The 18961-nt window shown below is 38.6% G+C and overlaps 1 protein-coding gene and 1 long non-coding RNA gene across 3 annotated transcripts; one reads left to right on the top strand and one right to left on the bottom strand.

The window, feature by feature from the left end:
* Positions 1–573: 573 nt before the first annotated feature.
* On the bottom strand, positions 574–2275 carry LOC143261249 (uncharacterized). Of its 2 annotated transcripts, XR_013035446.1 has the most exons (3): positions 2024–2269; positions 1285–1699; positions 574–843 (listed from the first exon to the last, which is right to left on the bottom strand). It is a non-coding gene; the product is annotated as an uncharacterized LOC143261249 (long non-coding RNA). The 2 variants fall into 2 exon arrangements; XR_013035427.1 differs by having other exon boundaries at positions 574–1699; positions 2024–2275.
* On the top strand, positions 1315–13981 carry LOC117220945 (uncharacterized). The gene is made up of 6 exons (XM_033471434.2): positions 1315–1744; positions 5335–5736; positions 7644–7901; positions 7972–8037; positions 10595–10687; positions 13773–13981. Exons 1-6 carry the CDS (start codon positions 1346–1348, stop codon positions 13824–13826), a joined length of 1272 nt encoding a protein of 423 aa, XP_033327325.2. The 5' UTR covers positions 1315–1345; the 3' UTR covers positions 13827–13981.
* The last annotated feature ends 4980 nt before the right edge of the window (positions 13982–18961 follow it).

An 18961-nucleotide genomic window follows, 5' to 3' on the forward strand; every position in this document is an offset into this window, starting at 1 on the left:
GAGGAGAGGAGATAGCGTTACTGGAGCCTTGCGGCTCGTTTTTATAGTTACCGATTGCCAACAACTATAAATCTCTTCTCAAATTGTCCATTTTTATTCGCAATCTGAGCATTAATTGGGGAGAATTAATTGTATATACTCGGTTACCTATTAACACTGCGGATGGAATTCGCGAGGATCTTTTTAGTTGCTAAGACTGTTTTCTTCGAAGCACAAAATCATGCATCAAAGACGTAAATAGTGGGAAAAAGTGAACAATTCCTTCCGATCTTTTGTTATTTACATAATCGCTAGACGCATATAAATAATACGCATAGCTAAATAACCTCTTCGTAGAGGTTCAACTGCTTACATTAAAAAAAAACAAAAGGATTACATGTTCAGCAAAATTACCTCTTCGTAGGGGTTCAATTGCACAAATAAAAAGAGAACAAACAAATCGCATGCTTGCAAGTTCTGGATAGAGCTAGTCCGTTCCAAAATAGAGACATTGAACATGGAACGCAGGAGCATGGTACGAAAAAAGGTGTTAATAATTGTAACAGCTACATATTACAATAATACTTTACCAGCTTATTCGTATTATTCTTTATTCGTACTAAATAAACATTTCAAAGTTCACACTACGTTATTCGAAACATCGATCCATCGAACGCTAGTTATAATTAAATTAAATATTCAATAATAACATTTCCGAGTTATAATAAAGTCGACGATAATTTCGTACCGCCTGAAAAGAGTTCCATAATAGGTACTTTTACCTTACCCAGGTGTCTCATATATCCAAACAAAGATGATACTAGCTCTAGTCGCGATATCCAGCTTCGCTCCAAGTTGCTAACACTTTAATTAAATTAACTTATTACTTGATCAATTAATAAATTTAATTATGAAACCAATATTTCTTATTAGAGATTATATATATACATAATAAATAATAATAATAAATATATTGTATATAATACATGTCCGTGGTAAATGTCACAATCACACTCGTCCGAAATCAAAACAAACAATCCCATCGTTTATAAACTTTATATACTAAATCTTTTTTTTAAGTAATTAAAAAATTTATTATTATTATTATTATATTAATTATTATATATATTATTATATTATTATTATTATTACAAACGTCTTATATATATATATATATATACAGTTTATAAACTTCATATACTAAATATTTTTTTAACTAATTAAAAAATTTATTATAAGCTAACAGAGAACAGCTGTTTTTAGCGATCTGTAAATCGATCGTCAAACGCTAGCAAGAACACTTACAAACTGCCCGTTTTCTGTTTCCATCGCCGTTGGAGATCCCTAGACCGCCAAGAGCGAGAGGATGGATCGTTTGGTGCGGAGGGTGCGCCGGATGCAGCAGCACCCGGTCGGGCAGGTGCGCAGAAAGGAGGTTCGCCCGAAGTCGGGGACTCCCCCGAAAGCCTTCGACGTGGACAACGTGTACGCCGAGATGACTGTTCGCACGAAGAACCGCGAGATAGAGTACCGCGGCCCTTATTCGCCCCTGTACTCGGCGATCTACCCCGTCGTTTGCGTGACGAGGGTGTTCGGCTTGGCGCCGTACGATTTCGTGGCCGACCGGATGACCACGTCGGTCTCTTATCTCCTTTTCTCCCTCGTTTTCCTGGTCGTCTACTCTTACATCATGTACATAGTGTTCCTGAGGTTCATCAGCCTGAAACGAGAGAAGTCTATCTTGAGCGTCGTCGAAACGACTAAGGTACCGGAAGCGATCGCGAATCCCCGAGCAAAGAATTTGCGAGTTGAATATTTTTCAAAATTTAACGGACTAAGTTCATTAAATTAGCTAAACTTAATCTGACAAGTCGCTCTAAATCTGAACATATACATGTACGGCGAACTCCCATTTAATCTTTTAGAGTCTATTGAGACATAGGCTGTTACTGCTCGTGGTGCTCCTTGTGAGCTTCGAGCTTTGTAGAAGTTTGCACGTGGTGTGCCGTCCGAATAATATGGTTTTACCGTGTCTTGTGAATACCTTGTGGCCTCGTGTGTAGTGAGTCCCTTGTAGCCTCGTGTCCAGTGAGTCCCTTGTTGCCTCGTGTGTAGTGAACCGTCGGTGCTGACGAGGTTCTTCTCCTGACTGGGTTCTCTTGTCTCTACTCTTGTCTGTCTACTAGAGGACCGGAGTCATGCCTAATATCACCTCGGTCCTCCCTACTTCTCTTGACCTAGGGTGGGCGGCAAGGAATTACGGTCCAATCACTGCAATCCCAAATCCAGTGAGACTGCCCCAAAACGGTGGGCCGGGAGTTAGGAGAGAGAGTGGCAAAATAACTCCTGCTAGACATCCCTCGCTGATGGGCCTACGTACCCGAACAATGCCAGACCCAACCGTAATTGACTGGACCGTAATCAAGGAGACGTTATGACGGTGCCGCATATGCCCGGGAACGGCCCGGGACAGACCCATACCGTCCGGGTACCCAAGCACATGGCCCCGGCCATAAATCCTGGCCACTTGGCCGTAACATAGGCGTTCCAGCTACAAATGAGCCGTTTATTTTGAAAGTTTCTTGCTTATTGTTATTTTGTAACAGATTGCAGATGTACTTATCAAAATAATAAAAAAAAAAAGAAAAAAAAATTTTGAAAGTGGCATAAGTCACTTTACCGTAATGCAAAGTGGTGATTTTTTAATGTTTATACGAAATTATCTATACTGAGAAAAATATTAGTATCCTGAGATAACAAATACAAGTAAATCTTCTCGAAAGTTAGTATCCATATTTTTAAACGTGTTGAAACGTAAACCCTGAAATATATCGACTTAAAAACAAAGTGACTTGTGCCACTTTCGAAATAAACGGCTCATATTTCGTACGTCTGTTGGGTGAAATGAATCCCGCTTTTCCATAATACGCGAATATACCAGTCTATCCTGAGCGTCGTCGAAACGACTAAGGTACCGGAAGCGATCGCGAATCCTCGAGCAAAGAATTTGCGAGTTGAATATTTTTCAAAATTTAACGGAATAGATTCATTAAATTAGCTAAATCTAATCTGACAAGTCGCTCTAAATCTGAACATATACATGTACGGCGAACTCCCATTTAATCTTTTGGAGTCTATTGAGACATAGGCGTTCCAGCTACATATTTCGTACGTCTGTTGGGAGAAATGAATCCCGTTTTTCCATAATACGCGAATATACCAGTCTTAGAATATTTGTTTACACACACATTTGTTTACATGTAACCAATGAGACACATATGTCCCAGCCCTTAGCGTCTAAAAGGGTCTGACCTAGACTAATGAAATCCACATTTCTTGTTTTTAACATCTACATATGAGCCGTTTATTTTGAAAGTGGCATAAGTCACTTTGTTTTTAAATCGATATATTTAAGGGTTTGCGTTTTAACACGTTTAAAAATATGGATGCTAACTTTCGAGAAGATTTACTTGTATTTGTTATCTCAGGATACTGATATTTTTCTCAGTATAGATAATTTCGTATAAACATTAAAAAATCACCACTTTTCATTACGGTAAAGTGACTTATGCCACTTTCAAAATAAACGGCTCATATATGTAAAGCTTGACTATAGATGTAACGCAAATTAATGAAAAATAAATCAGATTACAAAGGGTTAATATTCGGACACCTTTTGAAACGAGAAAGCTTTTTTTAGAATTCGATTGAACAACACCAATGCAAACGAGCCGCGAGAGTGCAATAATAATCTCTCCTTCCCAAATTGTTCATTTTCGTTTACAAGTTAAGGGACAATTGGAGATAATTTACTACAGTTTGATTTTAGCGATCCGTGTACAGTGAATTCTCTCCAATTGTCCGTCAGTTATAAACAAAAATTAGACAATTCGAGAAGAGGAGATTATTATTCCAGCCTCGCGGCTCGTTTTTACAACCGCCGATTGCCAACAACTACAGTAATGTCTCCCTAATTGACGCTCAGATTGTCCACAGAAATGGACAATTAGAGGAAGGGCAGATTATTCGAGCCTTGCGGTTTGTTTTTATAGTTACGAATTGTCAACAATTATACAAACGAGCCGCGAGGCTCGAATAATCGTATCTCCTCTTCCCAAATTGTTCATTTTCGTTTACAAGTTAAGGGACAATTGGAGATAATTTACTACAGTTTAATTTTAGCGATCCGTGTACAGTGAATTCTCTCCAATTGTCCGTCAGTTATAAACAAAAATTAGACAATTCGAGAAGAGGAGATTATTATTCCAGCCACGCGGCTCGTTTTTACAACCGCCGATTGCCAACAACTACAGTAATGTCTCCCTAATTGACGCTCAGATTGTCCCCAGAAATGGACAATTAGGGGAAGGGGAGATTATTCGAGCCTTGTGGTTTGTTTTTATAGTTACGAATTGTCAACAACTATAAAAACGAGCCGTGAGGCTCGAATAATCGTATCTCCTCTTCCCAAATTGTTCATTTTCGTTTACAAGTTAAGGGACAATTGGAGATAATTTACTACAGTTTAATTTTAGCGATCCGTGTACAGTGAATTCTCTCCAATTGTCCGTCAGTTATAAACAAAAATTAGACAATTCGAGAAGAGGAGATTATTATTCCAGCCACGCGGCTCGTTTTTACAACCGCCGATTGCCAACAACTACAGTAATGTCTCCCTAATTGACGCTCAGATTGTCCCCAGAAATGGACAATTAGGGGAAGGGGAGATTATTCGAGCCTTGTGGTTTGTTTTTATAGTTACGAATTGTCAACAACTATAAAAACGAGCCGTGAGGCTCGAATAATCGTATCTCCTCTTCCCAAATTGTTCATTTTCGTTTACAAGTTAAGGGACAATTGGAGATAATTTACTACAGTTTAATTTTAGCGATCCGTGTACAGTGAATTCTCTCCAATTGTCCGTCAGTTATAAACAAAAATTAGACAATTCGAGAAGAGGAGATTATTATTCCAGCCTCGCGGCTCGTTTTTACAACCACCGATTGCCAACAACTACAGTAATGTCTCCCTAATTGACGCTCAGATTGTCCACAGAAATGGACAATTAGGGGAAGGGCAGATTATTCGAACCTTGCGGTTTGTTTTCATAGTTACGAATTGTCAACAATTATACAAACGAGCGGCAAGGCTCGAATAATCGTATCTCCTCTTCGCAAATTGTCCATTTTTGTGCACAATCTGAGCGTCAGTTAGAAAGACATTACTGTATAAAAGTGTGCCGCGAGGCTCGAATAATCGTATCTCCTCTTCCCAAAATTGTCCGTTTCTGTTTACAAGCCGCGGGACAATCGCAGAGAATTTGTACTGTACTTACAATTCCCGTGAAATACGCAGGTGATCGTCAACTATCTGGTGGTTATGTACGAGTTGATCTCGACCATGTTCGGCTGCAAGGCGTTCGTCAAGATCTGGAACACTCTGCAGGACTTCGACGAGAAGCTGCGCCAGTTGGGCTATCCGCGGAAGGAAGGTACCGTCGAGGTCGCGACGTGGGCTCTCCTGTTCAGCCAGGCTGTCGTCTGGACCATGGTCAATCAGAGCGGAATGTACGCGTTTAAGGAGACCTGGATGTTCAACGTGAGCTACATGCTGACCTACGTCGGCACCGCCGTCTCCGTGTACAAGTTCTTCGGCATAGTGACGTTCTTCGGGCAACGCTTCCATCAGCTGAACCGGATCACCAGGGAGAACCTACCGGCCCGGGTCGGCTACAAGAGCACCATCCTCAGCAGAAAGGTTCGGGGTTGTGTCTTGTCCACTGATAAACTATGCGGTGTACTTAAATATATCAGGGATTTTTACCGAAATACCGACATATTTGTGCCGTTTATTTTGAAAGTGGCATAAGTCACTTTACCGTAATGAAAAGTGGTGATTTTTTTAATGTTTGTACGAAATTATTTATACTGAGAAAAATATCAGTATCCTGCGATAACAAATACAAGTAGATCTTCTCGAAAGTTAGCATCCATATTTTTAAACGTGTTAAAACGCAAACCCTTAAATATAATATATCGACTTAAAAACAAAGTGACTTATGCCACTTTCAAAATAAACGGCTCATTTATTGGTATTTATCGGTATTTATAGGTATTTGTCGGTAACTTCTTTTTCAGTTTTCCTTTTCGTTTTTTTGTTTCTTTTTTATTTAATTTATTTAACGTCGCGTCTGCTCAATAACAATTAGCGACCATTTGTGGGATAACAACATTGTAGGGTTACATGTAGTGTAATATATACAGCAGTTTTGCATTAAATTTTTACGTTATTTTCCTAATCTAGGCTTCCTAATTTACCATATAATTTCACTAAACAATTTGCTTTCTTTTAAGTGTGACATAACTTTTGGCGTTTGTTTATAGTTGTTTAAACATTCTTCGATGATATTGGACATTTTTACTTTTTTTTTTGTGATGTAAGTTGACTGTAAGTTCAATGTTACAGTTGTTACAAATTAGTCGTTAATATTATTATATTAGTCGAACGGTCATTACAATTTTCAATGTACTTTTAAGCATAGATTGGAACCGATGTTATTTTACTATCGACGTTGCGTTAGCAAATACCGAAACCGATATGCAACACCACAATTGCTGTGATACAGAAGTCAGAATAATTAATAGCACGTTTATGCGCAGGCACGTGTGTACTATGTTTGCGAGTGGAAAGGGATACGTTATTACGATTTATGATAGTTGACACAGATATGAATCTCACATGAGATTCCAGGTGCTAAAAAAAAGAAAAATAAACGACAATTGACTTATTTTACCAACTATACTTCGAGAAGGAAAAACGAAACATTACACTCTTCTTTGCGACTGTAGTTTCACTATACTTCATTATACTATAACATAAATTTCGACATTTTTATGTTAACATTAACGTATTTTTATAGTTAACGTTAACACTAGAACTATCAAACCAGTCAAAATGATTGGTTTCTGACTTTTTTCTTTTGCAATCCGTGATACTGTAAAAGTCATATCAGTCGTATCAGAGATTCTTGTACGAATTTCTTCGATCAAGCATATTTTATAACAAAAATCGTCGGAAGTTGAAAAATAAATCAGTAATATACAATCAATTAAATACGCAATACAATTAAATATATATCAGTCGCGTTTAGTGTTATTAGTAAGGCTTTTAAACGTATTGTGTTACCTACAATGTATACAGAGTGTCCCATAATTACATTAACATCTGTAAAGGGTGATACCTGAGGTAATTTGAAGTAACTTTTTCCTTAGCGAAAATGCAATCCGCGGCTCCGTTCACGTGTTATTAACGAAAAACACTGACCAATGAGAGGCGAGATCAGCTGTCGCGCGGCGGCCGAGCCAACGAGCGCGCGAAGCCCAGTTCCACTGATTGGCTCGGCCGCCTTGCGCCAGCCGAGCTCGCCTCTCATTGGTCAGTGTCCGTTTGTTAATAACTCGTGAACGATGCCTCGGAGACAATTTTTGTAAAGGAAAAAGTTACTTCAAATGACGAAAAGATACCGTTACGCGTTTCGGTTTCGATGTTGCAACGATTTCTGCATTACATCGGTTTCGATACAGGCTAGTCACTGCGACACCGGTATGAAAATCATGCCGGTTTCGAGTCCCCGATTTCCATTAACACTTTTGCGCCCCGAAAAGACGATCCAAGAACTGCACAACGAGCTAATGTTGGTCGCGGAGACGCTCGGCTCGCTCTACTCGTTGTCCCTGCTGTTCTGGCTGTTCAATCTGAGCGTGCACAGCGTCAGCAACCTCTACTTCATCTTCGACTGGATAATCTTCGCGTCCTTGAAGTCGATAGCCTGGCCTTTGATACTAAACATGAGCCTATGGCTGGTCGGGTTCGCCATGCAACTCCTGGCGCTTCACATCGCCTGCGATTACACGGCTACCGAGGTGTGCGATCAATGAATTTCGATCCCCTTGAGTATCTGGATCGCTGCAGATCGGGTAAATTCTGTTTCAGGCGAACTCCATGGGTGCTCTCCTCCTCGAATGGGACACCAGGACGATGACCAGGTTCCCGGACGACGTGAGTAGTAATCTTCATTCCGGAATGTCCCTGAACCGACTCATTGATTCATGCTTTGCTCCGTATTAACCCTTTGCACTCGAAGCTGTTTTAATTATATTTTAAACATATTTGCTGATCTACGGTGTTTCTATTTTATATGATTTATGCATATATGATTATTATTATCATTATTTTTAATTATATTAAATTTAAAAATATTATCATCATTAGTTTTAATTATATTTTAAACATATTTGCTGATCTACGGTGTTTCTATTTTACATGATTTATGCATATATAATTATTATCATCATTATTTTTAATTATATTAAATTTAAAAAAATTATCATCATTAGTTTTAATTATATTTTAAACATATTTGCTGATCTACGGTGTTTCTATTTTATACGATTTATGCATATAGGATTATTATCATCATTATTTTTAATTACATTAAATTTAAAAATATTATCATCATTAGTTTTAATTATATTTTAAACATATTTGCTGATCTACGGTGTTTCTATTTTATACGATTTATGCATATAGTATTATTATCATCATTATTATTTATATGATTTATTTATTGTGCACATGAAAGCTTATTGGCAAGTACAAAACTTGCAATTTTTTTAACAATCTTCTAAATATAAAGCAATTTTTAGCGCCGCCTCGGCAAAGTCGCCATTCGAGTGCAAACGGTTAAAATTGTTTGTTTGGTAAAAGGAACGCATGATGTTTATAATTCTGAAAACTATAACTGTAAAAGTAACGAAAGAGTTAAGATCGCGTATTTAATGAATTGATAATGGCAATACTAATGAGCAAGGGTACTCTCGTCGTAATATCACACCTTTAACAAAACTGGACTTCTTGTCGTTGTTTTTATTCTTAATTGTAAAAATATACATAATGAACGAGGATGAAATAACATACAATGTGAAGTAGTTGTTGACTCATTTACTTATTTATCAATTATTAGACTGCGGATTTGATGCATTTATGGCAAAATTGGCTGGTTTCAATTTAAACTAGCAAAAAGGTTAAAAGAATTTAAAATGCTTTATTCTTGATTAATTAAACTGATGAAGAAGAGAACGAACTTTTTATTTAGTTTCTATTTTCTGCAACTAATGCGGACAATTTTGATTTCGCATAAAAATTCGCGGTTTAATGATAAATTGCGATCTAGTTCGGTTCCGAGGAACTATCGTCAAGATCGTTGTTCTATTTAATTTTCAGTAACAATAACAATACAGTAACATCGCAGTAACAATAACAATACAGTAACAATAACATCGCTCATTTCTTAAGTAACATATAGCGGCTCACAAAAGTGTTCGTGTATCTTTTAAAACGCAATAATTTTTTTAAGACTAGACTAAGTGACTGAATTTTTCATACATAATTTTTCATAATTTTTCATAGATAAAAGGTCTAGTGCACTAAACAATGACCAAACAAACAAACAATGACCTTTTTTAAATCTTCCTATTATTTGGGATGACAAAGAAAAAGAAAGAAAAACGAAAACTCCCGTCTTTTAACTTTTTTATCTCTGAGTCTATAACGAAAATTTAAAAAATGTCTTCCGTAGATCTCGGTAACATATAAGCGTGCTTTAGATTTAAGATGGCAAATTAAAGATAGCAAAGATCGCAGTTTCGTCACGATTTTGCCCAAAAACTGTAAGAAGTCTTCAATTCTTTTTTTTTTATATCTTTCAACGTCTGTAGCTGGACTCTCGGTTAAATTTTAAATGTTCGTTGTAGTCTCAGATAAAAAAGTTTAAAAACGAGTTATTATTTTCCTTTTGCCATTCCAAATAATAGCAAAATTTGAAGAAAACGTTTTGGTTATTGGCTAGTATGTTCCTCTATCGTTTAAAAATGATTCGTAGCTTAGTCCAGTTTCGAAAAAGTTTTAACCATTTTAAAAGGTTATTTATAACACTTCTATGAGCCACTGTAGTTGTCCGACTAAGTTCCCTTACGCTCGTAGCATTTTTATACCAGCTATCTGTAACTCATTAATTACTAATTTAGTAGTTGTCCGCCTAATTTCCCTTATGCTCGCAGCATTTTTATACCAGCTATCTGTAACTCATTAATTACTAATTTAGCAGTTGTCCGCCTAACTTCCCTTACGCTCGCAGCATATTTATACCAGCTATCTGTAACTCATTAATTACTAATTTATTAGTTGTCCGCCTAATTTCCGTTATACTTGCAGCATTTTTAAATCAGCTATCTGTAACTCATTAATTATTAATTTAGCAGTTGTGCGTCTAATTTCCCTTATACTCGCAGCATTTTTATATCAGCTATCTGTAACTCATTAATTATTAATTTAGTAGTTGTCCGCCTAATTTCCCTTACGCTCGCAGCATTTTTATACCAGCTATCTGTAACTCATTAATTACTAATTTAGCAGTTGTCCGCCTAATTTCCCTTACGCTCGCAGCATATTTATACCAGCTACCTGTAACTCATTAACTACTAATTTAGTACTTGTGCGCCTAATTTCCCTTACGCTCGCATTTTTATACCAGCTATCTGTAACTCATTAATTCCAGGACACGGTGCGCACTTCGCTGCGCTTCCTGATCAGACGCCTTCAGTTCTCCGCGGGCGGCCTCTTCGACGTGAATCTGCTGCTACTGCGCTCGGTAAACGGGGTCTCCGCGATGGAACCTTTCAATCTCTTCCTTCGCCCCATCGCCGAAGTTTCGGACAACTTCGGGACAACAGGGTGTCTCGGCGGAACCGCGGGCGCCGTTTAATATCCTTGCGCCCCGGACCCTTGCGAGCTCCATCAATAATCGCGCGACCGAGTCTATAATTCGGTTCTCGATGGCCTCGCTTCGACGAAACTGGCGCGAACCAACCCCTAATGGTCTCCGACACTCGAGCCCGTCCAATTTTGCGCCGGATATACGACGGCCACCGTTCACCCTCGAAGATGGCACGCAATAACCGCGAGCTTTGAATACCACCGGCAATCCCGGGGACGTTTCACTTCGCGATTCGATTAATACCGCGGTTCCCGTCCGATCGATACAAAACGACCCGTCGCAGTCTGTTGTTCGAGGGGGTGGCGGTCAAAGGCAAACGCTCTGATCGTCTCAGACACTTCCGAGCAGGGATTCTCACCCGACGCCGTTTCCTTCGTTTTGCCTCGACATCGGACGCTTAACCCTTAAATGCATATTGTTGTCAATTGTCTACATTCCAGTTCCACTTAATTTTATTCAAAAACCTGAGTATGCGCGTTGCCGAACACACGTTGATAACAATAGACAATAATAGAACATGTGTGAAATCAAAGACTTGACATTACTTTTGGCGAGTAAGTTATATGTTTTTTTGAGAGACATTTGAATGTGGTGGGTGATAACCTTCAATGCGTTACTCGGAGAGATATTTTCTTTTTTCGAGTTTCCTATAAAGGAGTGATTTATCTGATTGCTTTGCGTCACAAGAAAAATCGCGATTGCTTTGCTGCATTTCATTTATAAATAAAAATAGGAATTTTCATATTTATAAATAAATTTATAAATATGAAAATTCCTATACTAATAGATAATATAAATACATTACCATTTGTTTACGTCCTACAATAATTTTAGTAATTAACGCATATTGTTGCCAAAGGTCTACATACAACTTTTTTTCAAAATAAATACTCAATATTATTACCTAGGATTTTTTATTTATTTTTCACGTAACCTATGACTACGTTCCTATAAAAAAACGATTTTTTAAAATTCAAGACAAAAAATCATGCATTTAAGGGTTAAGGTCGCGGGGTCGCCGCACACTATGACGATCCACGCATAGAAGAAAACCATATACGTATATTAGTTCGCAGAGGTTTACATCCTCTAAAACTGACGCTTTAATATCGAAGTGTGCAGTTCACAAGTGGAAAATTTAGATTTCCAAAAGACTAAACTTCGGGGGCGTCGGTTATAGAAATATCCGTTTTGCAGTTATTGCGGAGATATTTGCAATATTCGGCCAGCGAAGTGTGTCAATCTCACGAGCATGACGTCACAAGATGTCTAAATATCGTCGAAATATCGAGAGATTTAGAGCTCGAATCGAAACGTCCGACAAGGCCAACCCGGTTGACCCATTGCCCTATAATATCGTGTCGGACACGTTACGATGATTTCGAACGTGATCTACGAAAGTTGTTGTTGTTCGCGTCTTTTAAGATGGCGCGTTTAGCTGGAAAACGAGTACAATAAATTCTCCCTAATTGACGCTCAGATTGTCCGTTTTTGTGTACAAGCTGAGACTCAATTAGGGAGAATAGTAATTTTACTAATTATTTAGTTCAACTAGTAATTTTTCGGATAACATTTCGAAGATATATATTTTTCGTAGCGTCTTTTATGTTGAATGGAATTTGATAGAATATACGAGTCAGATAGAATTTTCGAACTTTCATTGTTTCATTAATAAATCATTTATTTTTCTTTCGCGACGAAATTATTGGATTGAACTAGAGGTTGGCGATCAATAAATGAGCCGTTTATTTTGCAAGTGGCATAAGTCACTTTTTCAAAAAAATCGAGTTAATGGTAACACTAATTACAATTGAACGGAATCTTTTCATTTAAAAAAAGAAAGAAAAAAGTGACTTATGCCACTTTCAAAATAAACGGCTCAAATATGAATGATCTGCGTCTCGCGTAGGAATTTCTAAGACATAACCAGGTATTAATTTAACGTAGCTGTGGAAAAAATTGTAGTGCAAGGGGTTAAACGAGCAGGGATTGATAACTGTTATCATATCGATTTTGGTTCTGGAAACAGTTATGGGTGGACTGTGGATTTTTATGCAAAATAGAAATGATCTGCACTTATTGTAAGATACAGGAGACTACCTAGACATTTATTTCTTCCGTCAATTATTTCAATTAGCTGAGATCAATACAATAGCATTTTTTTCATTCTTGAAATGTTTTCATTGTCTTGAATTGCAATATTAATACTAATCAATACTAATTCAATACTAAGATATATCTAAATAATGAGAGAGAGAGAGAGAGAGAGAGAGAGAGAGAGAGAGAGATTTGGTTTTCGAAAATAATGAAATATTATTTTTCACTAACTTTTGTACTAACGTATATTTAAAAAACATGAAGTAAAATAAAACAAAATAAAGCAAAACAAAACAGAACAAAATTGAAATTGAAATTGAAATTGGAATAAAATAAAATAAGATAAAATAAATATAATGAAAAAAAATCTATGCAAATATAGATATTATAATATCTCAATATTATCATATTATTATATTATCATATCTCAATATTATCATATTATTATATTATCATATCTCAATATTATCATATTATTATATTATCATATCTCAATATTATCATATTATTATTATCATATTATTATTATCATATTATTATTATCATATTATTATATTATCATATTATTATTATCATATGATTATTATCATATTATTATATTATCATATTATTATTATTATATTAGTATCAGTGTTGCATTATCCAGATAATACTACTTCCTATGAAAATCCAAGTCACGTTTCTTGTTTCAAATGTCTCAGTATCGAATTAGAACAGCGTTTCGATCTACTTATTTTTGCTAGAAATGCATAAAATCCGCAGTCCGATTACGAGAAACTCATTTACGAATTATTGACGCTTCAGCCGCGGATCGCGAAGTTCTTCTTCGATTAACCGGATCACAGATACCGACGTTTTGCAGATCATCGCGGTGATGTCGACTTACCTGATCATCCTGCTGCAGTTCCCGGCTTAGGAGTCCGCGGGAACTTTGACGACTGGCGTGCCAGTCGATCGAGGGAATCGACTCGCTTCTCGATCGAACGCCGGGGTGAATTTTATACGTCGAAGATATTCGAGGCAAGCGATCGCCGCTCCTGCGAACCCATCCCCGTCCGCGAAAACGTTTTACCCCCGGTAAGTAGTACGGCCGAACTTTTCCCGTGTCACCGGATCCGCGCCGTTTTTTTCTCGACTGCATTTCCATAGGAATTGCATCTGTTGCCCGGCAAAAAAGCTGCCTCCGCGGAATTACCCGCCGGAGAAATTGGTTTTTCCGCGGCGTAGGCTCGAACTCGATAAAAACTCGCGCTCCACACGCGACGGAAACCTCGGAATTGCTTCGCGTGGCGCTGGAAATTGAGACAAGCGCCTTTTAATCCTCGGATGGCGTGCGCCGGGCCCGTTTTGGACCCAGAGTTACAAACATTCCATCGAAATTTCAATTTTGCGGCAGTCATATGTAATTATTCAATGTTAATATACTGAAACTAACGAAAGGATTAACCTTGATCTCAACGGAGATCGACGAGTGATCTACACGAGTGACAATTGGTTGTAATGATCCGAACGGATCTAGCCGTGGCTGCCATAAATACTGAAAAATGTCCGCCGTCCAAATATTTCAATCATGACCATCGCACAGTGGTCGATCAATTCAATTTAATTGAATTGAATTGAAAACAGAAATTGTATTTTTTAAAAATTTGTCCATAAATAACTGAAACACTGTTTTCATTATTCTATTCCAACAAAAGCTCAAATACATGTACCATTAATATAAAATGAAAAAGTAAGGCTTAAATGAGCCGTTTATTTTTGAAAGTGGTCTAAGTCCATTGGTCAATTATTTCCGGTTGCCCGTGGTTGCATGTACAACTTAAACTTATCCATCAATAAAGCAGTTGAGGTTACTTATATTCCGAGTAAATACGATCATTTTGGACACATAAGTTTTCAGAGTTAGTTCAATAATTGAGCCGTTTATTTTGAAAGAGAGGCCTTAGTCCATTTATATTTAAATTGAGATATTTATTATTGACGGGTTTTGTCAGAAATGAACCGTATAATGATAATTAATATACAGGGTGTCCCAAAAATGTCTCGCAATCCGGAAATGGCGGGTTCCTCGGATCATTTGAAGCAGCTTCTTCCCTTACAAAAATGTCCTCCGAGGCACCGTTAACTAGTTATTAACGAAAAACAGTGACCAATAAGAATCGAGTACGGCTGACGCGAGGCGGCCCAGCGAACCAGCGCACGAAGCCCAGTTCCGCTCATTGGCTCGGTCGCCTCGCGCCAGCCGAGCTCGCCTCTCATTGGCCACTGTTTTTCGTTAATAACTCGTTAATGGTGCCTCGGAGAAAATTTTTGTAAAGGAAAAAGTTGCTTCAAATGACCTGAGGAAGCCGTCACTTTCGGATTGCGAGACATTTTTGGGACACTCTGTATAATTTCAGTTGTTATATGTCTTTTTTCGCTTTTTCTACGGGAACCGACCACTGTGCGTCGGCCGCAGTTAGGCACATTCCGGTCCAAGACGTCAATTTCTCGCGAAATCGCGAATCCTTCGAAACCCAGTAGAGCGTCGTCGACGAGATCGCGTGACCGCGAAGGATCTTCATGACTCGCGAAAGGCAGGATACAAGGATTCCATCCGGAAGTGTAAAATTTTTAGCGGGCAGTGTACCCGAAGCAAAGCTGGCCCGCTTCGGGAGCTTTCCCCGTCACGGTCGGATCATCCGAGTGGACGGGATAATCGCGAAATTAATTTTCCGGCGAACTACGGCGAAACGCTGCGATGCTTTGTAGGTCTCGGCGAAGAAAAATAATCGCGATTATGCGCGGCCAGAAATTTGATCGACCCGAGCCTTCTTGGCCGGCGTCGCGGCTTCAGAAGCAATCTGTTCCGAGTGGAAATTCCTTCTCGGACGCGGAGAGTCTGCTAATTACTTCCCGAAAGGGAAGAGTCGGCCGGCGAAATTCCCTTTGTTCTCGCACGCAAAGAAACGTTGCAGCACTCGCGTCGGCCATTAAACGTGCTACTTGAAGTGGCTTCACAGGCGGCACGCTCTTCGTCACGAAGCAAGGCGAAGCTCTTCTTCCGGCGGGCATCGCCGGAATTTCGAGACGAAACGTCCGACCAATTGCACGGAACGTCGGCGTTGGTGTTTTTCAGCGGGCGAGAGCCGTGACAAAATCATTGACACCGGACAAACGTGAACCGTGACGTCGTGCAGCAATTTTCTGGGCCATCAGCCTGGAAAATTGCGGCATCCCTTGTTCCTGGAGCTTTCCTTTTCACGGAGATACGCGGCCACGAGCACGGCACGCGAATTTTAGCTTCCGCTGGCTCTTTTGCCTCTATCGGCCGGCTCGCTCTCGATTATATTAAATCGCGCCGCCTTTTTCTCTCTCTCTCTCTCTCTCTCTCTCTCTCTCTCTCTCTATCCCCGACCCTTTGATCCCCGCCGGCAGACGGCGGAGGCACGCGAGCCTGCTGCATATTCGTCCGATCGATCGCGAGAAACGGATTCATTTTAATTACACGCCGGGAGATCGCGTGCGACGCGTACGCGCACCACTTGGCTGCACATTTGAATAGTTATCGCGCGAATCGTAGCTTGCTTTTAATCCATTATGTTTAAGGAACACGCAGTTTGCCTCTTGTTTCTCTGCCTCCGCCGTGAGAACCGTGGAGAACACGTGGAACTCGACGGATGCAACGGAGTTCGTTCAGTTCCGAACTGCGGCACGAGCGATGCACGGGCCCCCTCGGAGAATTATTCGGTGCTCTGAAAGATCCTTCGTTACGCTGAAGGCAACTTCGCGACCTTTCACCTGGGACAATGCCGGTGCGGTTTAAACGCAGCGCGGCAATCGCTCGAAGTTCCCGCGATTCGTTGCATTGTTTCCGCGTCTCTCGTTTCGCGAGATTAAATTTATGCTCGATCCGTGATCAGGCTCTCGCCTCTACGATTACGCGTGGCAAACTTGTTCAAAGGAATCGTGGAGTTTGCAATATTTTACTATTACTATTGTTAATATTGCTTTGTTCATTTTTATCTATTATTATAAATTTATGCTCGATCCGCGATCAGGTTCTCGCCTCTACGATTACGCGTGGCAAACTTGTTCGAAGGAAACGTGGAGTTTGCAATATTTTACTATTACTATTGTTAATATTGCTTTGTTCATTTTTATCTATTATTATAAATTTATGCTCGATCCGTGATCAGGCTCTCGCCTCTACGATTACACGTGGAAAACTTGTTCAAAGGAAACGTGGAGGTTGCAACATTTTATTATTACTATTGTTAATATTGCTTTGTTTATTTTTATCTATTATTATAAACTTATGCTCGATCCGCGATCAGGCTCTCGCCTCTACGATTACGCGTGGCAAACTTGTTCGAAGGAAACGTGGAGGTTGCAACATTTTATTATTATTATTGTTAATATTGCTTTGTTCATTTTTATCTATTATTATAAATTTATGCTCGATCCGCGATCAGGCTCTCGCCTCTACGATTACGCGTGGCAAACTTGTTCGAAGGAAACGTGGAGGTTGCAACATTTTATTATTACTATTGTTAATATTGCCTTATTTATTTTTATCTATTTATTTTATTTATACGGGTGGCAACTCATTAACCAATGGACGGCTGAGCATTTTCAGAATTATACGTACAATTGACAATGTATTACATTCTGTCATGACTTCATGTAGACTCATCAGCGTTTCTGTTGTTTTGATTCATTCGATTTGATTGTCGAAAATTGACTAATTAATAGACGATCTATATACACCGGGCGAAACTGATCCCGTAACCGCAGTCCGAGGGCTAATACATGAAAGGAATTACGGAAATACTATGAAAACGTTAGGTGATTTCAGACATGTCTAAATGAAAACGATTAATGAGTTAAAAAGTCAATTATAGAATATAATGAGCAAGTCATAAATTAATCCGTACAATTTTTCAGCTCCTTCCTTTTCTATTACAGTTAATTAGCGTTTAACCAACAAGAAGAAATTGGAATTGTTTAAATTGAAAAACAAATTGATTTTCGATAAAAAGACAAGGTCATCGTTATATTTTTAAGTGAAACTAGGTTATTTTAACTTCATAGTATTGTAGGCGACGACGAGACGAATTCAACGACTTGCTACGTGATGACCTTCGGATTAGATTGAGAAGGCAAAATTACCATGAGTCGTTTGTTACAATATTTAAAATAATTTGACGATACGTAACACCAAGGCCTTGCATATAAACAAAATGAACGTATTGACACCCTTAAATACTGTTGCTTATTATTAGACTGCGGATTTTTATGCAAAATAAATAGCAATTTCATCACTTTAATAGATCAAAATGATGACATTGACATTTTTAAATTCATTTTAATTCTTCCTCTATTTTAAATTGCAATTTTGTCATAAGTGCATAAAATCTGCAGTCTACTTATTTAAATACGTCTAATAAAATCCATTAGTCTCGACAAAGGTACGAATTGAACACTGAACCTATCGTGCTCGAAAATCGACTAACGCGCGTTGCTTCATAAGACTGACAAGACTCAATTTATTTAAACTCTTTACCATTTTCATCATCTTTCTTATTTCATTTTTATTACCATTATTATTATTAAGCTCGAATTAACCCTTCGCGCACGAAGCCATTTTAGCTCTAAATCCAGAACAGTCTCTCTGATCCACAGTATTTACATTTTATACGACTTGTTGCATTTTGTGGATATGAAATTGAGTCTTGTAACTCGTACAACAGTTACACTTTTAAAAGTTTCTCCAGATAAAAATAACTACAACGATCTATAATTTATTTCGGATCGTGATACAACAACGATTAGAGGCGCCTCAGAGTCACCATTCGAGTACAAAGGGTTAAGTAACCCGATCGTTTCTTACGAAAGTGTCGCTCGTAAAAATGAACGGTGGTTCACCGTTGAATTACATCGATGGTCGTAGCTGCGATAGAAAGCGGGAATGTTCGCGGACGATTTGATAGGCAACGGCGCGTCTGGAATCGAGCGAACAGTTTCGGTGATCTACAGGTTGCCGAGTTAAAAGGGACACATATACGAGAG

Source organism: Megalopta genalis, chromosome 1 (assembly GCF_051020955.1).
Source record: "Megalopta genalis isolate 19385.01 chromosome 1, iyMegGena1_principal, whole genome shotgun sequence".
Classification (NCBI taxonomy): Eukaryota; Metazoa; Arthropoda; class Insecta; order Hymenoptera; family Halictidae; genus Megalopta; species Megalopta genalis.

Excerpts from the sequence above, each read along its gene's own strand:
- LOC117220945 (XM_033471434.2), top strand. The coding sequence starts at position 1,346 with ATGGATCGTTTGGTGCGGAGGGTGCGCCGGATGCAGCAGCACCCGGTC. Across the intron at positions 8,038-10,594 it reads TGACCAGGTTCCCGGACGAC|GACACGGTGCGCACTTCGCT; the intron begins GTGAGTAGTAAT and ends CATTAATTCCAG. Across the intron at positions 10,688-13,772 it reads ATCTGCTGCTACTGCGCTCG|ATCATCGCGGTGATGTCGAC; the intron begins GTAAACGGGGTC and ends GACGTTTTGCAG.